General features: G+C 45.5%; 8 protein-coding genes across 9 annotated transcripts; 2 read left to right on the top strand and 6 right to left on the bottom strand.

Moving 5' to 3' along the window:
• Positions 1–137: 137 nt before the first annotated feature.
• On the bottom strand, positions 138–904 carry ONS95_004592 (uncharacterized protein). Its single transcript, XM_058497958.1, has 2 exons — positions 587–904; positions 138–505 (listed from the first exon to the last, which is right to left on the bottom strand). The coding sequence occupies exons 1-2, from the start codon at positions 638–640 to the stop codon at positions 275–277; spliced, it is 285 nt and encodes a 94-aa protein (XP_058352689.1). The 5' UTR covers positions 641–904; the 3' UTR covers positions 138–274.
• A 1,415-nt stretch (positions 905–2,319) lies between these two features.
• On the bottom strand, positions 2,320–3,871 carry ONS95_004591 (uncharacterized protein; the record flags this gene model as incomplete). The annotated part of the gene is made up of 3 exons (XM_058497957.1): positions 2,320–3,355; positions 3,409–3,543; positions 3,606–3,871. 3 exons carry the CDS (start codon positions 3,869–3,871, stop codon positions 2,320–2,322), a joined length of 1,437 nt encoding a protein of 478 aa, XP_058352688.1.
• Positions 3,872–6,267: 2,396 nt separating this feature from the next.
• ONS95_004590 (uncharacterized protein) lies at positions 6,268–7,245 on the bottom strand (the record flags this gene model as incomplete). The annotated part of the gene is made up of 2 exons (XM_058497956.1): positions 6,268–6,707; positions 6,765–7,245. The coding sequence occupies 2 exons, from the start codon at positions 7,243–7,245 to the stop codon at positions 6,268–6,270; spliced, it is 921 nt and encodes a 306-aa protein (XP_058352687.1).
• A 1,041-nt stretch (positions 7,246–8,286) lies between these two features.
• Positions 8,287–9,333, top strand: ONS95_004589 (uncharacterized protein; the record flags this gene model as incomplete). The annotated part of the gene is made up of 1 exon (XM_058497955.1): positions 8,287–9,333. The coding sequence occupies one exon, from the start codon at positions 8,287–8,289 to the stop codon at positions 9,331–9,333; it is 1,047 nt and encodes a 348-aa protein (XP_058352686.1).
• Positions 9,334–9,537: 204 nt separating this feature from the next.
• Positions 9,538–10,897, bottom strand: ONS95_004588 (uncharacterized protein). The gene is made up of 2 exons (XM_058497954.1): positions 10,589–10,897; positions 9,538–10,526 (listed from the first exon to the last, which is right to left on the bottom strand). The coding sequence occupies exons 1-2, from the start codon at positions 10,700–10,702 to the stop codon at positions 9,783–9,785; spliced, it is 858 nt and encodes a 285-aa protein (XP_058352685.1). The 5' UTR covers positions 10,703–10,897; the 3' UTR covers positions 9,538–9,782.
• Positions 10,898–11,532: 635 nt separating this feature from the next.
• On the top strand, positions 11,533–12,819 carry ONS95_004587 (uncharacterized protein; the record flags this gene model as incomplete). The annotated part of the gene is made up of 2 exons (XM_058497953.1): positions 11,533–11,878; positions 12,107–12,819. 2 exons carry the CDS (start codon positions 11,533–11,535, stop codon positions 12,817–12,819), a joined length of 1,059 nt encoding a protein of 352 aa, XP_058352684.1.
• A 2,632-nt stretch (positions 12,820–15,451) lies between these two features.
• ONS95_004586 (uncharacterized protein) lies at positions 15,452–17,156 on the bottom strand. The gene has a single exon (XM_058497952.1). It carries the CDS (start codon positions 16,959–16,961, stop codon positions 15,555–15,557), a length of 1,407 nt encoding a protein of 468 aa, XP_058352683.1. The 5' UTR covers positions 16,962–17,156; the 3' UTR covers positions 15,452–15,554.
• Positions 17,157–17,451: 295 nt separating this feature from the next.
• On the bottom strand, positions 17,452–20,308 carry ONS95_004585 (uncharacterized protein). Of its 2 annotated transcripts, XM_058497950.1 has the most exons (4): positions 19,928–20,308; positions 19,343–19,833; positions 19,043–19,254; positions 17,452–18,995 (listed from the first exon to the last, which is right to left on the bottom strand). In XM_058497950.1, the coding sequence occupies exons 1-4, from the start codon at positions 19,934–19,936 to the stop codon at positions 17,698–17,700; spliced, it is 2,010 nt and encodes a 669-aa protein (XP_058352681.1). In that variant the 5' UTR covers positions 19,937–20,308; the 3' UTR covers positions 17,452–17,697. The 2 variants fall into 2 exon arrangements, with proteins under 2 accessions (XP_058352681.1, XP_058352682.1); XM_058497951.1 differs by having other exon boundaries at positions 17,536–18,995; positions 19,343–20,308.
• Positions 20,309–22,041: the final 1,733 nt, after the last annotated feature.

Raw genomic sequence — 22,041 nt, 5'->3', positions numbered from 1 at the left:
CTGTTATTGTAGGTAGAGGGGGGATTACAAGGCTATATTTAAGAACGACTTATTACCTTCCTTTGAGGACCTAAATGTGATTGATGATCAAAAGTCGCCATTCACTAAGCACCATTCACACAGCGGGACAAAGTAATAGCAAGTCACACATATTCATTAATCTCATCAAGAAACAACCGGGTATCCAGCACCACCACAAACCATTCTGACCTTCTCTGACTCACTAACCTCATCCTCGCAGTGCTAATCATCACAAAAGACAGCAGACATGAATCTATCCCAAGAAAACCGTGACAACAACAAATGACCCCAATGTAAAAGCTCCAACAAGCAGAAGCGACGCAACAAGCGAGAGTATGATCGCGTTGAATGCTCCTCGACGTCCTTCACGCATCTTCTCGCTCTCTACCTCGGGTGCGTCCTTGATCATGAAGGTGCCGTAGGCCCATGTCTTTGGAGAGGTGGTGGTGGTAGCGGCTTTCTCAACATCGTGGTGGGATTCAGTCTGTAGATTTTGTTAGTTGTGAAGCGTAAGGGTATAAATTGAGAAGGGAGGAACTAGTAGAAGCTCTGGGGGGGCGCTTACTGATGAAGGAGCAGCGATACTAGTATAGCCTTCTTTAGAGTCCGAGAATGCCATAGTTTTGCGTTGCGTATTGGTTTATTTCTCTCTCAGGGAATTTGAAGACCAACTTTGGATATTTCAACGATGGAGTTGACTGGATAACTGAAAATTGTTTTGCTATCAAATCTTGGAATGGTTCTGATATGTATCTCATGTCCTGTCATATCGAAAGATAAAGACTGAGGTCGTGTGAGCCTTCATAGATAAGGAAGTTTCGCATGTGAGCATGTCGCGATAGGAGTGGTGTGGAGGCATGTGGGTTGTTTGAGTGAGATGGCTTGCATATGCATGAACAGGGGTAGGTGATGGGCCTGGTGATATCAACACAAGAGATGTCACATGATTCCTGGGAACTCTTTGCGTTTGCAGCAAACAGGCTGGCATGGATGACGAAACTTTGGGAGAGAAAAACTGGGTCTGAGATGAAGTGCAGACAACTTATTATGGTCACTTTAATTGAGCTGCAGGCCGGTCGCGAAAAATGAGGTTGGTAATTGTAAACGCATCCAAATCTGTGGCACGACCTAGACGACGATTATTGCTAGAAAACAAAGATTAAGGAGCGACAGACAGTAAGAAGAAGTTATAATACCACCTACTGCTTACTTACTGACAAATAAATAGGGCAGCGGTCTTCTGAACTGACTCTAGTACTAATCTTTAGATACTGGTTGGGTCAGGAATGTGCTGTTAGGATAGCGTTTGGAAAGTACTGGTTACCCTGTGGTCGCAGTAATGTTATACCCTATCTTGGAAACAACTGACAGCTCCTTCTTTCAATGACCTGATCCTTGTTGCCGGCCGATGTTTTGATGGCATCTTTAGGGTAGATGCAGCAAGGACTTCACTATAGATCGCCGCTTCACGTAATTCAATACTGTGTTCAGTCCACAGTATTACATTGCCCAAGAACATAGCTCTTCTAAACACTTTTCAAAGCACATAGCAATAGCAAACCAGCGCAGCAAACCAGCGCAGACTTCTACCATCAAGTATCTCTTCGCAGGTCCTGCTAGTCGTAGATTTGTCCATGTCAAACAAGTACGAGTTCTAGCCAATTCATGCACTTAGACGCTCGCCAGTAGCAGGAGTATTATTTTTTACAAGTATTCAGGCTGTTATAGAGAGATTGCGACGTTGGGGTAGACATTTTACTAGCACGGGCTAGGGGGAGTGGGAGTGGAAGCGGGAGTCTGAATAACCTTAAATAGCTAGCGCCAAATTTAGCTACCGATGTCGTTCCTTGCAAGGTTTGTCGTCTTCTCCTTTGTCATCTTTTCCTTTGTCATCTTCTCCTTTGTCTTCTTCTCCTTTGTCATCTTCTCCTTTGTCTTCGTCTTTTACTCTGTTTATCAATATCTATATCACCACTATAAGAAGCAGGACCTTCAACATGCTCATAAAGTCGTCTTACCGGAATATCTGATGCTGGACTGCCCTACAATCCTTCATCAGCCATCTACACAAGGCTATTGTTTAACCAGGCCATGGTAGAAGCTTTAGCCAAGGAACAAGGTTTGTATAAAGATAATTTATGTCCGTTCCTTTTCTATTCGTTTACTATTCTATGGTGTTTCTATTCCAAAATGGAGCGCCGTCCATTGTTTCTATCATTGGATATCTCAATTCATTTCACAAACATAAAACGCCACATCACCACCACCTATTAACACTAAACCCCACCACGACTACGATTACAACTTCTCCATGTGAGAAGTACCCGTCTTCTCACTGATGGATCCAGACTCAATATCCTTGGTTGGCTCCTCAATTCCGACCTTAACCTTCTCAGTCCACCCATCAAGAGTCTTCCTCTTGAAGATGTTGAGGTAGATAGGGAAGGTGATAGCGATAGCAAAGCCAATCAACGGGATGAAGAACGCCTTCTGGGTATTTCCACCGAGAGCATCGGCAACAGCACCGAGAACTGGTGGAAACAACGCGCCGCCGGAAACCGAAGCTACGATAAACGAAGCACCACGTTTGCTGTGTCGTCCGAGACCACGGAGGGAGAGGGTGAATATCAGAGGGAAGACGCATGACTCAAAGAACAGCACTAGGAAGATAGCTGCGACACCGCCGTTGCCCTTTAAGCCGATAACAAGACAAGCGAAGACGACGACACCAGTTAAGAAACCCATGAGCACGAGGCGGGGCTTGACGAATTTGAGCATACCACTTGCGATGAAACGCCCAACAGCGAAACAACCCTGCGCACCAGCGAGGAGGTTTGCGCCAGTTGCGTGCGTGGTGCCAGGACGAACCCAAGATACGTAATTGATAAAGTATCCAGCATACGCAACTTGAGCGCCCACATAACACCACTGTGCCAGACATCCGAAGAAAAGGGTATACTGCTGTCTGAGCGGCTTATCCTCAAAATCGGTATCTTGGGCAGAGAGTGCGGCTTGTTCAGCCATGTCGGCATCGGTGACTTCAGGGAGGTGGACGAAGAAGAAGACGATTGCGAGAAGGAAGACGAAGATGGCGATGCCGAGGTACACCCATTGGACGGAGGTCAGGGAAGTGTCGTCAACTTTCTTGAAGATGACTTGCGAGGCGAGGACGGGAGCGACGACGGTTCCGACTGCTTGGAAGGATTGTGCCAAAGTGAGACGAAGCTCGGAGTACTTTGGAGGACCGCAGGTGGCGATGAAAGGATTGGCTGCTGTTTCGAGTGTGGAAAGTCCGCTGCCGACGATGAACATGCTCAGGCAGAATCCAACGAAGCTACAAATCTGGTCAGCAAAGTGTCTTTGGTGCCGAAGGATATTAGAGCTTACGATCGCTTGACACCGGAAGGCCAGAACATGAGCGCACCCACGCCATAAATGCAGAGACCGGTGATAAAAGCCCATCTGTAACCAAACTTACGAACGACCCAGCCGGAGTATGTGAGAGGGCCGATAAAGTATGCACTAGAAGCAGTGTTAGTACAAATATATATGGGCTAGCTTTTGCGAGCTGGGGAACGACGAACCCAAAGTATGCAGCCTGCAGACCACCAGATTGACCTTGAGAGATGTTCAAAGCAGTCTGGAAGTGGGCATTGAGAACATCCAGAAGACCATATGCGAAACCCCACATGAAGAAGAGGATTGTGACAAGGGCAACAGGAACGATGGATTCGCGAGTGGTAATGTGTCCAGCACCAGTAACAGCATGGTCATCGATGGCGACCTTGCTCTTCTTGCGGCCATCAACGCCCGCCGAAACAGTTGAGGTTGTCCTTACAACTTCCTCCATTGTGGAGTAGTTTGACGGAGATGTATGTTGGTTGAGGTCGGAGCTGTTGTTGACGGAAGAGGGCCGAAAGAACGAGGAGTGAGCTGCTGATGAAAACAATAATTCTCATGAGCAGGAGGAGAGATATATACCCCATCATAGACGTTGTTTCATTCCCCCATGCCCCGCCCTCCGCATGAAGATTTCTGGATAAATCACGGTAAGTATCGGGCTCCATATCATGGCCTCATCTGCAGCTCGAAAGCGAGACCTGGTTGGCTCATCCAGACTTCATATCCACAATTCAGTCCTCACTGAGAAGACAAACCGCCTGGATGGGAAAGGTCGGCCTTTGCCCATGCCTGTACTTTTCTCCTCTGGAGATGCCAAGGCGAATCGTCTACCCCGGCACTCCCTCGATGTGGAGAAGCCTTCACACGCCGGCGACTTTGCCATCCAGCCTCTCCGTCTCAATAGGATCTAGTGCCACGGCATCGAAGGCACGAAGAACGCCCCAAGAAATCGACGTCAAGGGCTGCGTGTCCTGGGCATTGCGTCAATTGGCACGGTTCGGCCTTATTATTCGCATGGAGCCAATGATGCAGCACTCGCCCTGCTGGACAGCCAACGATGAGGCGACTCCAAGACAAGCAGCCAAGTCACGCAGCAGCACTTCCAAGGAAAAGATTCAGCGAGCGAAGTGCCAGGCCCGCTCTCGTGCGTCTCTTTGTCCCTGTGAGACCAACACAAGCAATCTGGATGCTTCCCGCTGAGAGGAGAGACGTGAAAAGTGGATGAGGTGCAGCTGCTGAGTGGGTTTCTGGTGATGGGAAATTCTACGCTTGCAGGCTTGTCTCCAGCCGGGGACTCCATGAGGATCCGCTATTCAGCGAGTCAGCCCCCGCGGGAACCCCCTTGATTCCAGGGCTCCACCATTTCCCCGATCACGGTTCACTTCTCCATCTCTCATCCCAGCAGAAACACAAGCAATCATAGAATCCGTTGATCACGCCGCGGTCTCGCTGTTCTCTCCGAGAAAATCGTTGGGCGCTTGGATTCGAAAGTTGGATGATCAACGGACGCCACGAAATCTGACATGCCACCACTAAATCCAACACTAACATCGCATTTGCTGAAGCCTGAAGCCAGCCTCAAGCCAACCGCCGAGCCTCTTTTTAGTGCCCAGACTGACTGATTAGTTGCATCAGCTCCAGCATCTCTCATCGTAACCGCCCTGAACAAGAATCCCCCAACCCATTTTTTGTTGTATTGTTCGTGACAGCAGTTCTGCGCGTTTCCCCACAGGTTTCGCGTCTGTGGAGAAGCTTTCTCTTGTCTGGGCAAGTGTTTCGGCCCTACTCTGAACCTAGCAATGTACCACAGTGTACCAACAACATTGTCTACCTCAGCTTAGTATCCCAGTCATTATCAATGCCTGCATTCAGAACTATTCACGTCCAGTTACAGCGACCTTGAGTCGAAACCACTCCGCCGTACCTTTCATCATAATACCTGAAAATCTCATCCAATCAAATGATCTCCTGACCTCTTGAGGGCATAGGTATTTTTATTCAACGCATCTCGATTTCATTTTTCGACGGTTGCAACCTGCGAATATATCTTCATTACCGAAGCATCAGTATAATCAATCGATAAAATCTCATCTGCAACAACCGATTTGGAAGTTTACAAAGGCAGTAGCTTAGCAGGCCATCTGAAGTTCTTCGGCATGATGACTGTTTTCACCGAGCCGATGCATCGTCTAGAGTATCTGTTCTTTGCAGCAGCTGGCGGCCTTTTCATAGAAGAGGATTGGACCACCGGATAAGATGGTTCTAAAGGAGCAGGCACGAGGGATGGCTCCTGGAGTCTTGGCTGAGAGTTCAACGGCAGAGCTGTATAACAGGTCGTCTGATGGTGGGTGTTGAATATAACAAAGGTCATGTGCAAGCTGAGACTAGCCTCTGCACTTATGTATATATAAAGGGCTACCCCCCGACTTCATTCTGCAAGGCATGAATCATTCTTTACCACTATTCAAGGTTCACTCCCATATACCGTTCAACAGTGGGAACGGGGGTGCACATCCGTGATGGCCGCGTGGAACGAAACGGCGATGACGAAACTTACGGTAGGCAAAGAGAGGTGGTGCAGCTGGGTCCCCAAAAAGAGAATCGCACCTGGAACACTGAGTTGGTGGCAGCCCATTGGAGAGTGAATGTTGCTCATGAGACCTGCGGCACAGCTTGGGCAAAAATAGACCACTCCTGAATGTACTGTCAGCTAGCCTTGACATCTGCAATCCATGCAAAAACCCCCTCAACTTCCGGCCATTGCCGCCGCATTACCAGGAATTTCTTTTCTCCTCATATAGGGAATGTAATATCGGTCGCAACTCTTCCTCTGCTCAGCTACCCTCAGTATCCAAGAGTTCGAGGATAGAAGGCCCAAGCATCATAACATGTAGGCACCTCCACAAATCGCGGTATATACTCTGTCTCCCATTCTCCGCCTGGGTCAGCAGTATATACTGCTTTACAATATTCCCAGTAGTCTGGATACCACCCAGATTGGTGCCAATCCACTAAAGCAAGAATGCGACAGGGACCATCGGCGGAAACCATGATATTTCTCGGATGAAGGTCACTATGAGTAAAGGTGATCAAAGAGTCGTCAGGGAGTAAAACACGGCATGGATCTGGTATGAGTGAAGGATCCGGCCAATGGGTTGCTTTCCCTCGCTTGGTCAAGTAGGAGAGCCAGTCATGGAATTCTTTGACTGAGGAGAAAGGCCCGGCTGGCGGCTTCGTGCTGTTTGTAAAAACGATATCAAGCAGAGGTTGACGATTGATATGTCCTACGACGAATTCAGTAGCGTGTTCCGTCGATATTCTGAAGGGAAAAGAATACTCACCGAGAAAGTAATAATTTGGATCCTGTCGCAAAGTACGTAGCTCCACCAACATAGCTCGAAGCTGCTCACAAACATTCAATCTCTCCTGCCTCGGAAGGGATTCCCATCTGTCTTCTAGCGTAATGCCTTGAATGAGCTCCATGTAAATAAAGACTTCGCCCGACTCTTCACACCAACCGTATACTTCAGGAACAGACACTTGATGATGATGGAAGTGCTGCCGAATGGCCCAGAGACATTGCCCTTCCGCGATAGTGATCTCTCGTCCGAATTTCACGATGAGGCCCAATGCTTCGAATTTCGCGGTTTCTGACGCACCTGAAGACAAAGGGTCCCGAAGCCTGCGAACCTCGGCAGGCGAAGGCAGGGAACAGCCAGGTCCATTCCGAGAGAAGTATGCTGATTCCTCAAACACATACGATGAGCTGCTGGGGAGCGTGTTGAGATAGATTTCACGTTCGATAGTATCGTCTGTGTCCATTGTGTTTTTATGGTTTTGGGATGATATTATCAGCTGAAAATTGGGCAGGTGGGGTTTGTTGGATCTGTGAGGTGGGACTTGCGGCGACGTAAAGGGATGCCTAGGATCCACGTGATACTCTATATTGAGAACATTTCTCGTTTCACCAAGACGAAAAACAGCAGCAGCAGGCTGGACATCGAGTGAGTATGGAAGACTTGGCGCCTGTCATCAAATTTTGTATTGTAAAGCAGAATGCTTTGATAAGACGACTCCACCACTATCTGGTAAAGAAGTCTTTGTCTTCCCAGAATAGTATGCCAGTATTGCCAAGAATATATCACCAACCCACGGGGACTTCATCAACCTCTCCTTTCAAGATCGAAGATTTGTTAGAGGTCTTGAAATTGATAAATTTGGTTACAGGCCGGGATACTTTATGCCGGGCGTGGGAAGCTCTAGACGTCATAAAAATAGGCTGGAATGCTATCTCCCAGAAGAAAAGGGACAAAGAAATATAAAAATCTGCTAAGCAAAACTTCATGCCCAAAACCCCTTTCTATTGTTAGCTATGCGAAACGATTTATGGTCTTGATTGGGCAAAAAAATGCAGAGAAGTACGATCAAGGCTCCGGTTTATTCAGTACCCAGGCGTTGATGAAAATAATCGTTTATCTTGCGAGTATTGACAAAGAGGGTCGAAGAAACAATGGCAGGTTTATTTGAGTTGCAAGGCCATCCCATTTGGCTTTGTGCTATGTCACGACAGGCATACTGAAATAATTGCTTATCAAACTTATCAAAGTAAGAAATGTCGCTACCGTCGATTTTTATGGATGCAGTGAACATGAAGCCTAAGTCATGTTATTTCGCAAATACACTTACCCATTCGTTCCCAGAATAGCGTGAAAGGTGCAGGCTGTAATAAAAGTGAAAGGTGTCTTAATTTCACTTTTATCACATCGCGGTACTTGTACTGATCTTCAGCTCTGAACAGAAAAGCAGACTTTTATCTCAAGACGCCGCCAGCCTACGAACACCTCTAGAATGCCGGCAAACATCATGCTCTCGTCCAACAGCATGGATCGTAAGATTGCGCCGTCTAAATCTCAAAACTTTCATCCTCCACAAAACCTCACACAACCCTCACAGCTCTTTACCTCAGCTGAACCCGTTCATGATGTAGTCAGTTCATCTTCAACAGCAATCATGGAATGCCTCGATACAACCGCGGAATTTACAACTGATATCAAGTCAAATACGGTGATTCCTATGCCATTCACTGAGGGTCAGCGCGTCAAGGAGCTCTTTCAACTTCTTCCGCCTCTCCATATTCCGGAGAAGAATCCTACAAAGTCATTTACACTCTTTCTTAAGCTACCGCCCGAACTGAGAACATTTATATGGAAGATTTGTGCTTCTCAACCACGAAATTTCTTCCTCCTCAGTTGGCGGGACGAAGGCCACGCCACTGCAAGAGTCCAGAACAGAGATGATCAACCGGTCATATTGCAAGTATGTCGCGAATCAAGAGCTGAGGGCTTCCGGCTCTACCATAAATGTCAAGAGCACGAAGCTATTCCACCAGATCCTCCAGAAACGAAAAAGATGGAGTCCCGTATCATGGTCCGACAGACGCTATATGTTAACTTCAAAGTGGACACTTTTCATATAATACCAACATACCATTACCCGTTCGGTGTGAAGCATTTCAAACTTCCACCGGGTGGAGAGACATTGATTGACCATGTTGAGATGAAGTTCATCAAAAAACTTTTCATGTCGCCACCCGACACTTGGAACATTGAGCCGATCAAATATATCCAAGGATTGAAGAGCCTTAAATCGGTCACGGCAACGCTCATCCACTCAGTCCTTCCGGGGACGGCTTCATTTATGGACAAAAATGTTGAAGCCTGGGAGTGGGAGAAGGAAATTTTTGAGGAAGTTCACAAAAAGGAACTGAGCAAGTTTCCAAGGGGTTTGATAAGATATGAACGAGTTGAGGGTATTTCACGGAGGAGGATCCAGGTTCTCGGGGATGAGATCGCTGAATGGGAACTGTCGAAGAAGGGTATCAGTGAGGTTAAAGTACTTGGCACGATTTGAAGAATAATATCATAGAAGGATCTCTATTTGTTAGGGGTGTGGGGCGCTATGAGGAGAGATGCTGCTTATTCCAGGAGACATCACTGCGTTTGGTACCAAAGCGCCGAGCTTTAAGGCATATCAATGCCGAGCACGTTCTTCAACATAGTGGAAATCCCCACCAATCTTGTCAGAATACGACATTCCAATGTCGTCAAATGCTTTCTCCACGTTTGCTTGTTTAACTAGATGTGCGACGAATTAATACTAGCTCTGTTGCCCTGAATGCCAGATGCTGACTTGATGGTTGAACATTGCTTGCTGAATGACCCCTTCGCCTCCAGTTAATTCAACCAAGTATCCCAAGTTGATTTTCAAAACCGCTGAGAGTGATATTTGGCATCCCAGAATACATTCTGTCCCACGCCAACGCTTTTCACCAATGTCCACTGCCTAAATTCCATGTGTTTTCAGATCAACACCAAACATCTCGAGGTCGCGAATATCGAAGGGGTAGGCAACTTGTCCTGGCTCCAGTATTCTTGGATGATCGAAGACCAAGGATCGAGATCAATATCTTCCAACAGTCTCCAATTGTAGACCTGTTCAATATTGGTCGCCTTCCATTGGTGGAATTTCTGGTCCACTGAAAACTTGAACACCTTCTGCCGAGTAGCAGCCCGGAGTGCCCCTTCAACCGATTCTTGACTTTCCAAATAGTTCCAATTCGTAACCACAAACTCCAATGTCTTAATGTTTCCTAGCTTGACGAAGTGGTGTACTGTATCCATTAGGTCTGATCGCACCGGTATTGCGATGTCGATTGTCAGCTTGGTAAGACGCTGTAGAATTTCGTTCCGAAAATTGAAGGATGTTTGCGTTGGAATCCTAGATGGCAGACCTGGCGGATGCTGACCAGGAAGAGCTAAGTGGAACTCATCGACCTCAAAGTTGACGTAGACAGCGTTCGGCGGGTACCGTTTAGTCATCAACCCGATGCCAGACATCCCAAATGTGGACTTCCAGGGACGTCGCCTTTCGTATACCCGCTCATAATATCTTTTTCCTTCTTCGCGTGCCTCTTTCGACGTATGTACTATCGCGGGATGACGACTTTGCTTTTCGATGGTGAGGGTACTGAGGGAGGGATCCAGCTTGGCGTGCGAGCGGTAAATTACTCTGACTATCCTTTTCTCGAAAGCAGCATATCTCCACTTTGTAGTCAAACATCAGTATATACGGGAAACATGCTGTTCGAGAGAAGATCGAGACTCACAATACGATTTCGCAGCTCGCGGGGAAGATTTGGAAACTGCGGGAAACTCAACGCTCCGACTGTTGTGGTTTCAAGGGGAGGTAGGATAGAGAGCCGATCTCTCATTCGAGACATCTTGACTCAATGAGAGGTCGTTTCTTGTAGTGGTAAAGAGACGAAGAGGACGTGGCTGAGGGTGCGAAATTTCAAGCCAAGGTGAAGACGATGTAGGCCCGCGATTAAGCGAGGCTTTGCTTGGCATAAACATCACTATGCTGGTGAATATATGATTAGGAAATTACACTTACCAGGACTACTGGACTCGTAAATTCTTTATTAAGTTAAAACTGGACATCGAGAGTTGTGAATGACACTATTATTGCTCATACGAGGAGAACGCGCTAAGCCCAACACGCCACCTTTGTTTATTTTTAGCTCACAAACATGTGACTTCTGCTTTATGTAGGGAGGTCTTTCACCTCTATATTTCATTCTGATCTGCAACAACTTTTTCGACAGTGCTGTTTGATCAAAGAGATGGGCCCAATCATACCTAGATCATGCAAGGACACAGTTCTTTGCAAAATTTAATGATTGACCCTTGCATAAACGAGCAGAAGAAAAGACGATAATTTTGTCAATAACGCTTTGCATTTCATAGTTATACTCTCAAGATATTCCGCGAGAGAAAGAATTTAGTTTTATGGCTTAGTATTAGTATAATACGAAGTTTGGATAAGAGGTTATATACTTCTTCAGTTCACTTTACAACTGTTTAATGAAAGGCCAAAGCTGGTTCCCTGTCTCGGAGAGGACTTCAAGTGAGTACCCTAGCAGGCAGGTATGCAACACGCTAGCGAGAAAATGGTTGCCTCGCCTTGAGGTCTTTACAGCTTTTGAGAGAACAAAGAAGTCAAGAAGCTGATCCTCGAGACATCACCTCAACCCCCACCGTCAACGTCAAGATGTCGGGGCCGCAGATCTCTTCAGCAGAGCTTGACACGTCAGATATCGGTGGACTGCCGCTAGCTACACTAACCCTCTCAACAAACGGCCTGCAACACAACGCCATCATTTTGGAGGCGTCAAGGTCTCTAGCACAGCTCGAGACATCAACTCAAAATCAAATTCCACTGGTGAAGCTGGAATATACAATGCCTCTAGATGAAAGCGCTCACATTAACGGCAAGACAGACGCAGTCACGGTCTCTCTACCACAGTCGTTTTCAACCTCTCTCATGTCAGTCTACCAACCATATCGAGCAATCAACCTAGTCATCCCCTCAAGACTCTCCTCGCTCAACTATCCAAGTTAGATCTTAGCCTTAAACCACCCAAAGCCAAGTTCACCTTGTTCCCAGATCTGCCACTGGAGCTGCGACAGAAGATATGGGAATTTGTAGCAAACAACCCCCGATCTATCAGCCTTTGCTTCTCAATTGATGGACGAAGCTGCTCAAATGTGTCTCAAGGGCGAATCAAGCACTCTATTCCACTAGTCCTTCAGGTCTCTTCAGAGTCACGCGCTGAAGGTCTCAGATACTATACAGTTTGCTACGACAAACACGTCGGACATAAATTCTAAGAGTAATATTCTCAATCTCGTGGAATTCCTCATTGCTTGTAGCTTAGACGAGTTTCACGAAGCACGGACGGCACAGCCACCAACAGGAGCAGCATCAAACACCACTGCTGGGCCCACTGCGCCTCTCCAGCTGTCAGAAACATGGAGTTTAGAGGAAAGTACTCTTCACCAGGTCAAGTACGTGCTTATGCTCGCAACTTCGAAATGGCATTTGCTGGATCTTCCGACAGAAATCCATTTAAAGTCAATGAGGATACCCGACCTTCACAGGGTTCGGGAACTGTTTCGGCTCCTCCCCGGCATGACCAACCTGTGTGTGGCGACTGGGGATAATGTCTTCGATAAGGATCATATCGTAAACTTTCAAACAGCAGATGAAGGACACTTCTGGAGAGCACTTATTCTGAAAGAGCACGGGATAATGCTGAAGGAAGAGATTGAACGTCGCATTGTTCAGGATAGAAGTTTACCTCCATGCCTGAGAGCGGCAACTTTGATGTGCAAAGTGATGGCTGTAGATCGCATGAAAGACTGGAACAAAAAACGTCCATTGCTTCTTGCGGAGGATTTTGAGCCGGTGGGGCTGGTTGAGGGAGAGTACAAGGATAAGTCGCTGACTCGCCCGAGTCCGGTGTCGAAGCTTTCTTTACCAGTTGCAGGGTCTTGAGGTGTCTTTCATTAGGACTAGATGAACTTGACGACAATTTACAGATGATTGGACTTTATGCAGCAGATGCTGGAACGGTACTTGCTCAATGGTGGAGATTCAAGGGCTCGCTGCGCATGTAGATGAATTTTATGACGTCGACTCTTGGTATTGTAATAATTCTGGGCGATCTCGTACCAAGTAATAACATTAAGAAGGGTGTAACATTTCGCTAAACGTTACCATTCTACCCTCGATGATCTCAATCTATCCTTACAGGACTAGTGTTTCTGCAGTTGGAACTTATCTGACTGCCATTTCGATTTTCTGCTCGCTCGCCAAGATTCTTTCTTTTCCTCTCCACTCATTATCCAAACCACCGTTCTCCTTGCGTCTATTCTAGCACACTCTCAGTATCGCAACATTGATCGCGAAGGTTGAGGGCCACTTATGAACAGTTCCAGATCCAGCGTCCAGGATGATATCCAGAGTGGGTATGATCAAAATTTTCACTCCTCTCACTATCGGTGGTGCAAATTGTAGGTGAAGCTTTCTTTCTGCAGCAGCCAGTGTTATAAACGAATAGAGTAGAAGTTTGTCACACTGTTGTTACTTCCTACAAAGTAAAATTTAGAAGATAAAAAGACAACAAGTACAGGAATGACTCATTGGCACATAGGAAACATATGATAGGGACAACGAAACACAATGTTCCTCAATCTCTGCAACAGATTTAGAAGACTACTTATTTTCCATCTAGTACTTTAAATTTCATCTTGCCCTTGGCTTCTCGCTCATTTGCCCGTTTGTGTAAGGTCTTGTTCTTCGATTTCAAATCAAAATACCACCACTTCCCATCATTAAACACCAACCAACAGTAGCATTCCCAGGATTTATGCTTAGAGCATTCTTTTCCAAAAGAATTTACTCGAACCTGTCTAAATCCACCGCTCGAAACAAGGTCAAACACGATATTCTTTTTGGCTACCCTCCCTTCAAAGAACTCCACACAGTAGCATTGAGCGGTATCGTGAATCCGGCATTTATCACCCTTGAGGACTGCTTCGTCGTCGCCGTTGTACCAATATAGGTGCTCGCCAACGTAAGAGTTAGGGAACATCCACCGAGGCAGCTCCCTAACACACCATAATTTGAAGGCAACTTTATTCGCGGTCTTGTGATCTGGGGTTCGAGAATCAATGTATGCGTACCACTGCATTTGACACTCAGGTAAGCAGAACCAGAGATTTTTCTTTTGTTTGGGATTGGCGTCATTGCGCCAAATTTCCTCGGGTAACGATTCCTTGCTGGGTGGGCAGAGTTTTTCGTCGTGGCCGCGCAAGACCCCGGACTTTCGCTTGGAATACCTCGGTATTTCAAGAATTCTGTTCAGACGAACCGTCTTCTGGATTGCTTTATCTAGTAAAGAACATTTTGGAGGCCCCAAACGTCTTTGAGACTCTTGATGTGGCTGAGCTTCTCTCGGCTTGGCGGGAGCAGACTCAAAAATTTCGGTCTGGTAAGGCACGGTAACATATCCTTGTGGGAAATTGGCCTCAGGAAGCTTGATATGGGACCTGGATGTTGAGCTATAAGGTGGAGGTGATGGTGGTAGGACGAGTGAGTTCTGCGAATGATTGCAGCACTGGCAACGGTGTTCTTGGGTTATTTGATTTGCTGTGGAATCCATATTGTCGAGATTATGCTGTATGTCTTCAAGAACAGAGAAAGAAAGAAGCAAAGGGCTTTCGTGATGTAGTAAAGGTTGTGTGGAATTAGTACGAGACACTAAATCTTGCAACCGTGATGTTTGAATAGTGGTAGCGAGTCCCGCTTCCGAAGACAGCGGTGACCCAGTGACGATGCACCCCTCACTAGTGCAATACATCAGAAGCTGAAAATCTACAGATAGGTAGGTCACCAAGAACCGAGCCATCATAGTATTGAGAATATATCACTAAAAGAGAAATTGGGGTTCGAGCTCTTCGCCTCTAAGAAGTGTGTTTCTTGATTGGAACTTCCAAAGGCTATCCTTTTTCCAGACTTCAATATTAGTAGATTTCTTTGCGTCTTGCCCTCTATCGAGCGTCTGGTACACTTTTAATATTATCCGGTGTTTGCAACAGTGCACTTTGGGTATTACTAGCTTGGAACCATCGAAAGCTGCACCTCTCTGTCTCCCCATCTTTCTATCTCATACCCCTTTTACCCCCAAATGGCACATTTTGTTGATGCACTTGAACAGTGGAGTGACAGTGGAGTCTGAAATAAGCGAGTCTTGGCTAGTAAATGTAATAGCCAGCTTTTATACACTCCGAAGATGTGGTCCACTTCTAAGGCTTCTTTTAGTTACTCAGGCCCGCTCTGAAGTACGCTAAAAAAAATGTGCTATTTAGCGGTGGAAGGGATTCAAGGAATTATAAAACCAAGTAGAAGCTAGATACTCCGAAGAGACGGCAAATATGAAATAGTAACATATGCAATGGAAAAATCACATCTAGTCAGGAATGATACTCGAAACTATGGAGAGCCTATCTCGTACTTTTAATTTCTATCTTGGTACAAGCGGGAGCTTAATAGGAGCCAAACAAGTGAACTCAAATACCACGAGGGTCTTAGTCAAGACACGATGGCATACTTACTGTATCACAAACTTCACGCATGTATGCTCGAACCTCAAGTCATCTCACCACACCGGGGAAAACCATAGCTTCATCCGAATCAATCTCAATACACTACGATTGTCAAGTGCAGTATCAAGAATACTCCCCATTCATCCACTTCTTATAAATCCTCCTCCCCAACTCCGCATGTGCAACAGTCTTCGGATGCATAGCTTTCTTCACATACCATGGATATCCCGTCCTACTCGATTCCTCGAACCTTCCACCATCCCCTGCTTCGCTCGTCACCCCATCATGATTACGCTTTTGATAATGCAAGGTCTTCGCCCAATTACACAGTAGTCTCTCTGCTCCATCTGTCCGACGCTGTTCATATCCTTCGCGATTACATTCCGCCGCTAACCTCTCAAAATCCACGGGTTCCTCTCCAGGAGGACGGAGGACATCCCCACCAGCGATCGTGTCACCACCGTCTAAGATATCTTCCCCCGCAACCGTAAAAAACCACGCATCCCTCTCCCAACTCTTCCCATCCCTCTTCTTCCCCTTCCCCATCCCCTTCCCCTCTCGATCCCCAACCCCATCTACTTCCCTCTCCCCCCCACCAACCTCACAAAACCTCCTCCCCTCAAGCACCCCATCCCACTGCTCCAAAAACACACTACTCCTCGAATTCCCAAAAACCAAGCTCATCTGCGCAATTGCTACTGCAATTTCAATAACCCTATTCAACTCCTCAATCAAACCGTTCAACCTCCCCCTGAACTCCCGACTCAAATACCTGCCCCCCACAAAAAACCTCTTCCCATCACACTCCTCCGTATCTTCATTAAAAAACCTCGCATACCCCACAACAATAAGCGTGAACCCTCTCTCTACCCCACTCAATTTCAACCCCCGTCCAGCAACATCCACAATCTTCAAATAACTCTCCACCAATCTCGCCAACAACTCAGGGTCCCGAATCCGTGATTCCGTAGCATTGAGACTCGCTTCACATGTAGACGGGAAAGTGTTGAGCATAAGGCAGTTAGTGACAATATTAGCGAAGCCGACGTCGTTGCCACCTACTGACAGAGTCGCCCAGGTGCCGAGGGAGCCGTTGGAGATTGCGTCTTGGAGCAGTTGCAGCTGCGAGGTGCGGTTGTCCCAGCCGATGGTGAGGATGTCGTTTATGGAGGCGCCGGTGCAGCCGAGATGGAAGACTTGAATTTGTTGCGAGCTGTTATCTCCTCCTCTTTTACTTTCCGAATTTGCTTCTGTTTGCGAGTCTTGGTGGGAAACAGATGTGGAGGGGGACGTGCTATTTGCGATCTCGACGATTTGGTAGGGATAAGCGCCTTTGCATTTTAGGCATGAGCCAGTGGGGTCGAAATCATCAGTTACCCAGGAGCAGTTCGCTCCTATGCCTGCTGAATACGAGTCGCCTAGTGCGTAGAAACTACTCAATCGTGGTACATTTGGCAAGGTCGAGTCTGTGGAATGTGCTGGTGAGAGGAGAGGTGCTTGGAGTTGAGCTGGGGCTTGAGGGATCATCATCTGAAATCAAGTTTGAGTAAGCTGAAGGTGAGAATCTGTCTGTATGGTAGATACTATATTGATGAGTGTCGAGGTATGAATAAGTAAGTATGTCCTAATACCAGCATTATTCCAGAATGTTTTATGTTTTGATGAAGTTGAGGATATACTGTTAGACTTCCAGAATATAATCGGGTGGTTGCCTATCGCTTTTGCACGTGGTTGTGGCTGCTGACGAAGGTGGGAATGGTGGCCCGCTGACCTACATGGCGCTTGACGAACGACCAATTGTCAAGATGAAGATTGATCAGGACGGCAGATAAACAAGTTGACAATGCCTGTTTTACTACGCAACGGCCATTATAATATAAGATATTATGGTTGAGAGATTCGAGCTATCAGCTTCTATGAATGCTGATATCAGTGAGAATTGCAGAAGCACACGATCTTTGCAGTGTCGAGTTAGTCCTGGCCCATGATTTCTATTGATGTTTGAAAATTTCCCGCTGTACACTTCAAGAGTTGTACGAATCTTTTCAGTTAGTATCCACTGTGCTGGGGTTCTTCCTTACGTTTAATCACAGCTTCCCGAGCTATGATCAACACGCATAAGTAAATTGAGGGAGTTCTCCATTCTAGCAGATAGTGACCTTTCATTGTTGCCTGTGCTTGGATATGTAGATTTAGCTATGCTGAAAGCTCTGTAATGGGAGTATTTGTTGATACAGTAGGAAAACAATTAAGCAAAAAATGATATTTACTTGGACCCAAGAAAAAAACTTCCAGGCCTGATGACAATCCCGCTAGTTCCCAAAATAGACTTGAATGCCCCAGACTCCCGCGAAAGGTAAGAATAATGGCGCTTCTCTAGAGCACTCTCTAGAGTTTTCGTCAATCCATCTTCAAGACCATGTTGAGTCATCGACGCAGCAAGCGCTTGCTCGAAGCGAGGCTCAGCTTCGTCCCAATCATGCTCGTTCTGATACATCACCCCTATCCGCATCAACAGCCATATAGTACGGTCGTCGTCAGGGCCAAAACTGTCAACTGCTTCCTGCTCTACGCTCCGAAGCACGTCCTTGGCATCGGCAGCTTTCCCCGCCTGGACGAGAAGCTTGGCGACATCGACTGAGGCTTCCATAAGCTCTTTACTCTTCTCACTATCCGATTTCCAGATATCTGCGAGAAATTCTCTTGCTCTGGTAAGAGAAGCTATTCTGTCCTCCTCCCGCTGAAGGTTCTGATAGAGTTGGATAAGTTCGCATCTGGCTCGTATGTTCTTCACGGCTAGGGTTCCTGGGGACTTTTCACATTGGGAAATCAAACTCAGCAGAATGGGTTCGATGGACTCATCTTTTGCGTTGACATGTGCTTTTGCTGACCCAAGTCGGGAGTCGAGTGCCGAAGGGTTGTCGTCTGCCATCCGAAAAACGTCAGAAAGTCGGGATTGAGGATTTCCAGAACGATTCCTCGAGTTCCCAGATGCTGAGCCACCCTTTTCTTGACGGCCATCTGGATTTTCCCAAACCTCGGTTGCCCGGTAGAGGAATGTGAGTGCGTCTTCTGGACGAAACCAGCTGTTGAGAAGATCCACAACATGGAGGACATGTGCCGTCGTTTTCTCGTCCTTCAGACCCCACCTCCGCACGTGGTTTTCACTCATCCAGCCCAGGACTTTGTCGGCATCATTTATCCGATTATGGTAAGTGTAAAATGTAGCCAGCTGATATGCCACCGCATTTGTGTCTTCGTGTGTCGGTGAAAGAACCTGTTCAAGGCCTGACAATGCCTCAAGCAACTTATTTTCTGCCTCCTCAGATCTTCCCTGTTGATCGAGTTCCTGAGCCTCCCGTTGCATAGATACAAGTTCGGCTCGCGTATGACCATTTGAGGTGATCCTAAAAGAGTTGAGTTGTGGTGTCGAAGGACAAAGTGTCGGGGTCCACATTTTGGTGTTTTTGAATGAGATTTGAGGAGAAAGTGCATTGTGTGGTGACGGGCTATTCGTAATGTCGTGAGGCGTCTTATATGTGACACCAAGTGGAGTGGGCGCATCTGAGAGCTTATTAGAATAAAAAAGTTCATTTGAAACGGCCTCTTACTCGCGATGGTTTCAACGTCTTCTTTTCTTGTTCGTCTTGTACTCCGCTGGATGCGTTCCAGAGTCCATACACGACCCCCCAGCAAAAAGATTGTCTCTTTTCTACTTTCAATCCTTCTTTTATCCCCCTTTGCGAGCATCCACTGTGCCATCTCATTCGACAGATATTTGCACCAGCCCCAGTGCTTGAACTTTTCTTTGTACTGCTTGACTCTAAACACATTTTCCGTCAGCATGCTGTTGTGTGTTCAGCGAGAAATACAAAGGGAAGGAGGGGGATGCCGGGTAGAATTGGACTTACGGCGCGTTAAAAGAATATTCTGTGGTCATGATCTTCATAACTTCCTCGAGCGGCTTCTCTTCGTCCAAGTATAACTTTTGAATAACCCTTTTGTGACGGTCCCAATCTAGAGCAGCATACTTTGAGCGACGAGCCGCAGGGGCTTGTAATGGCCTGGAAGAGGAGGGGCTCATCAGCGGCAGGCCACTGTGTTCAGGTCGTTTGTTGCTGGCCCCAGATAGAACGTCTGCAAGTTGAGGCGGCGTTGGCGCTCTGTCCGGATTTGGTGGCACGATTGGAGAGACTGCTGAGAATCTCAAGCTGAGCATACTCGGTGGTTGAAACGAGTTTAGAGCTGGTGGTATAGCATCAGACCCTTCCTGGGGGCCGTAAGTGTAAGAGAGCACTTCATTACCGGCTTGACTGCTCCAGGCAAAACCATCAGAGGGGGTTGAATATGAAGCATTGTACTGCATTTGATCTGATTGCTGAAGCCCGGCACGATCCCAATACTGCGTTCCATGGTCAGGCTCGTGGATTTGCTCGTCGTTCATGGTAGGCAGAGATGGAGTGATGCGGCGAGCGAAGGTGGATGAAAAGACCTACCTTGATCATCGTTTGAAGGGGACTCGCGAGCAACAATATGGTGTCTTTCTGGATTTAGGATGTGTTTCGTGGGATGCCACGCGCGGCTGGAGTGGACTAACTGGCGTGGGATGAGGATGCCAGTCTGCCTGACATCCCTGCGGATGATTGAAGATCCCTGAAAGCCCACCAAAGTTCCGCAAAAGTTCTCCAACCAACCTTGACCCCTCAACGCCACCAGGCACGGGTAACGCCGCTCCCTGCGAACCAACTGCAGTGTGTCTGATCCGAGATGCAAGTGGATCAAAAGATCGCGAATATTCTCCAAGGTTCCGGGCTGGGACGACCTCAGGGTAACATCATCTTTTGATCGAACTGAATTTTTGGAAATAACTCTATAACTATATATCGTAGAGCGTTTCTGAATAGCGTAAACGATTCCTAAGGGTTTATTACTCTAATAGTATCGCGATAAATAATAATTTAGCTATTAGTAGAAAAGAGAGATAATAATATAGTAAAACAAAGGAAAATTCTACTTTCTGAGGCGTGTTAACTTAAGGCTTATAGGAGTAATAACACTAAGAAAACACTAGTACCTTAGAAAATATAAAGTAATTATCTCGATTTTATTATTATTTACCTTAAGAGACGCGAGAAATCTAATAATATTAGCGTATTATATAGTATAGTAGAGTTATTAGCTTAGGAGGTTAATATAAACTACTACTAATAGATAGCACTTACTTATAAACTCCTATTAAGGAATATATTACTAAGAGCTTCTAATATAACTGTTCTAATAAGATAAGTACTTTTATCTTTAGCGGAATAAGCTATATAAAGAGCTCCCTCTTATATAAGTATTACTATAGGTATAGCTATACTAGGTCTTAGTAAGTCGAGATATACCCTTATAAACTTAATTATATCTATAGTAAAAGCTTCGTAGCTCGATATACTTATAGTAAGGGAAATCAGACTAACTATAAGGTCGATTAAGCTTAGGGATAAATTATAAGAATAACTATAGAAGGTAGAGAAACTGAATAAGTATATTATAGATACTATAAACACTAAGCTAGTTATAGTCTTAAGGGAGGCAGATACTAGCTATAACTAAAATAATAGCAGATAGACTACTGCGATAGTATAAGCTATAAGAGTATAAATAGGAAGGTGAATTAAGTTAGCTAAGCTAATACTAAGTAGAGATATTTTCTTATATATAATTAGTATAAAAGCAGCTAAAAGACTAATCTTCTATAAGGAAGAATAGTAAGAGAAGCTTACACTAGGGTTTAAGCTTATAGTTATATTACTTACCTATAGGGTAGTAGTCTTAAGTATACTAATCTATAGTATTAATATAGCTAAATAGGAAAAAGTGAAGGAAAAGCTATACGTAGGTAACTTAGGGCTAATTAAGAGCTTAAGTGAAATTAAGCAGATTACGTAGTTCTTCCGGAAAAGAAAAGGGAAAAACTATAATATTATAGTAGTAAAATACTACTAGAAGAAGATTACTAATATAATAATTAGAGCTAAGAGAGTAATATAGGAAAGCGCCCTAAAGCTGATATAGTAGTATAGTTAAAGGGTATAAATTGTTTAGTACTTTAACTGTTATAGCTTCGATTATATAGCTAGAATATACTAAGCTAAGAGGAAGTATAAGTAGTATAATAAGAAGGACTACTTTACTAAGGAATATAGCTCCTATACTAATAAGAAGATATATAAGTATACTAATTATAAGAAGAACTATATAGCTTTCTTTTTAGAGTATAAGAGATATAAAGAAGCTATTAAATAAGTAAAGGTAGAAAGGAAGAGACTAGTCTTTAAGTTATTTTTCTTAACCCTAATAAATATTACTTTAAGAGTATTAGCGCGAAGTAGTAAGGAAACCTTAATTATAAGCTTACTAGAGCTAGAGAGAGCGAGGATCAGCGCTATACTAGAACCCTCTTTACTAGATAGTCTTATATTCGATATAGTAGATATAGTAGAGAACCTTATAGAAATAGTATAAGCTATACTAAAAAACCTTACTTAGCTAAAGAACTATACAAGCCTCTTTAAGTCTATTAAGATATTATTTATATTAATACCTTAGATATTAGTAAGAAGAG

The sequence above is a fragment of the Cadophora gregata genome, assembly GCF_030347475.1.
Source record: "Cadophora gregata isolate MNR1 chromosome Unknown scaffold_14, whole genome shotgun sequence".
Classification (NCBI taxonomy): domain Eukaryota; kingdom Fungi; phylum Ascomycota; class Leotiomycetes; order Helotiales; family Ploettnerulaceae; genus Cadophora; species Cadophora gregata.
Note: the sequence above shows the minus strand (reverse complement) of the source record. Positions and strands in the feature narration are given on the sequence as shown.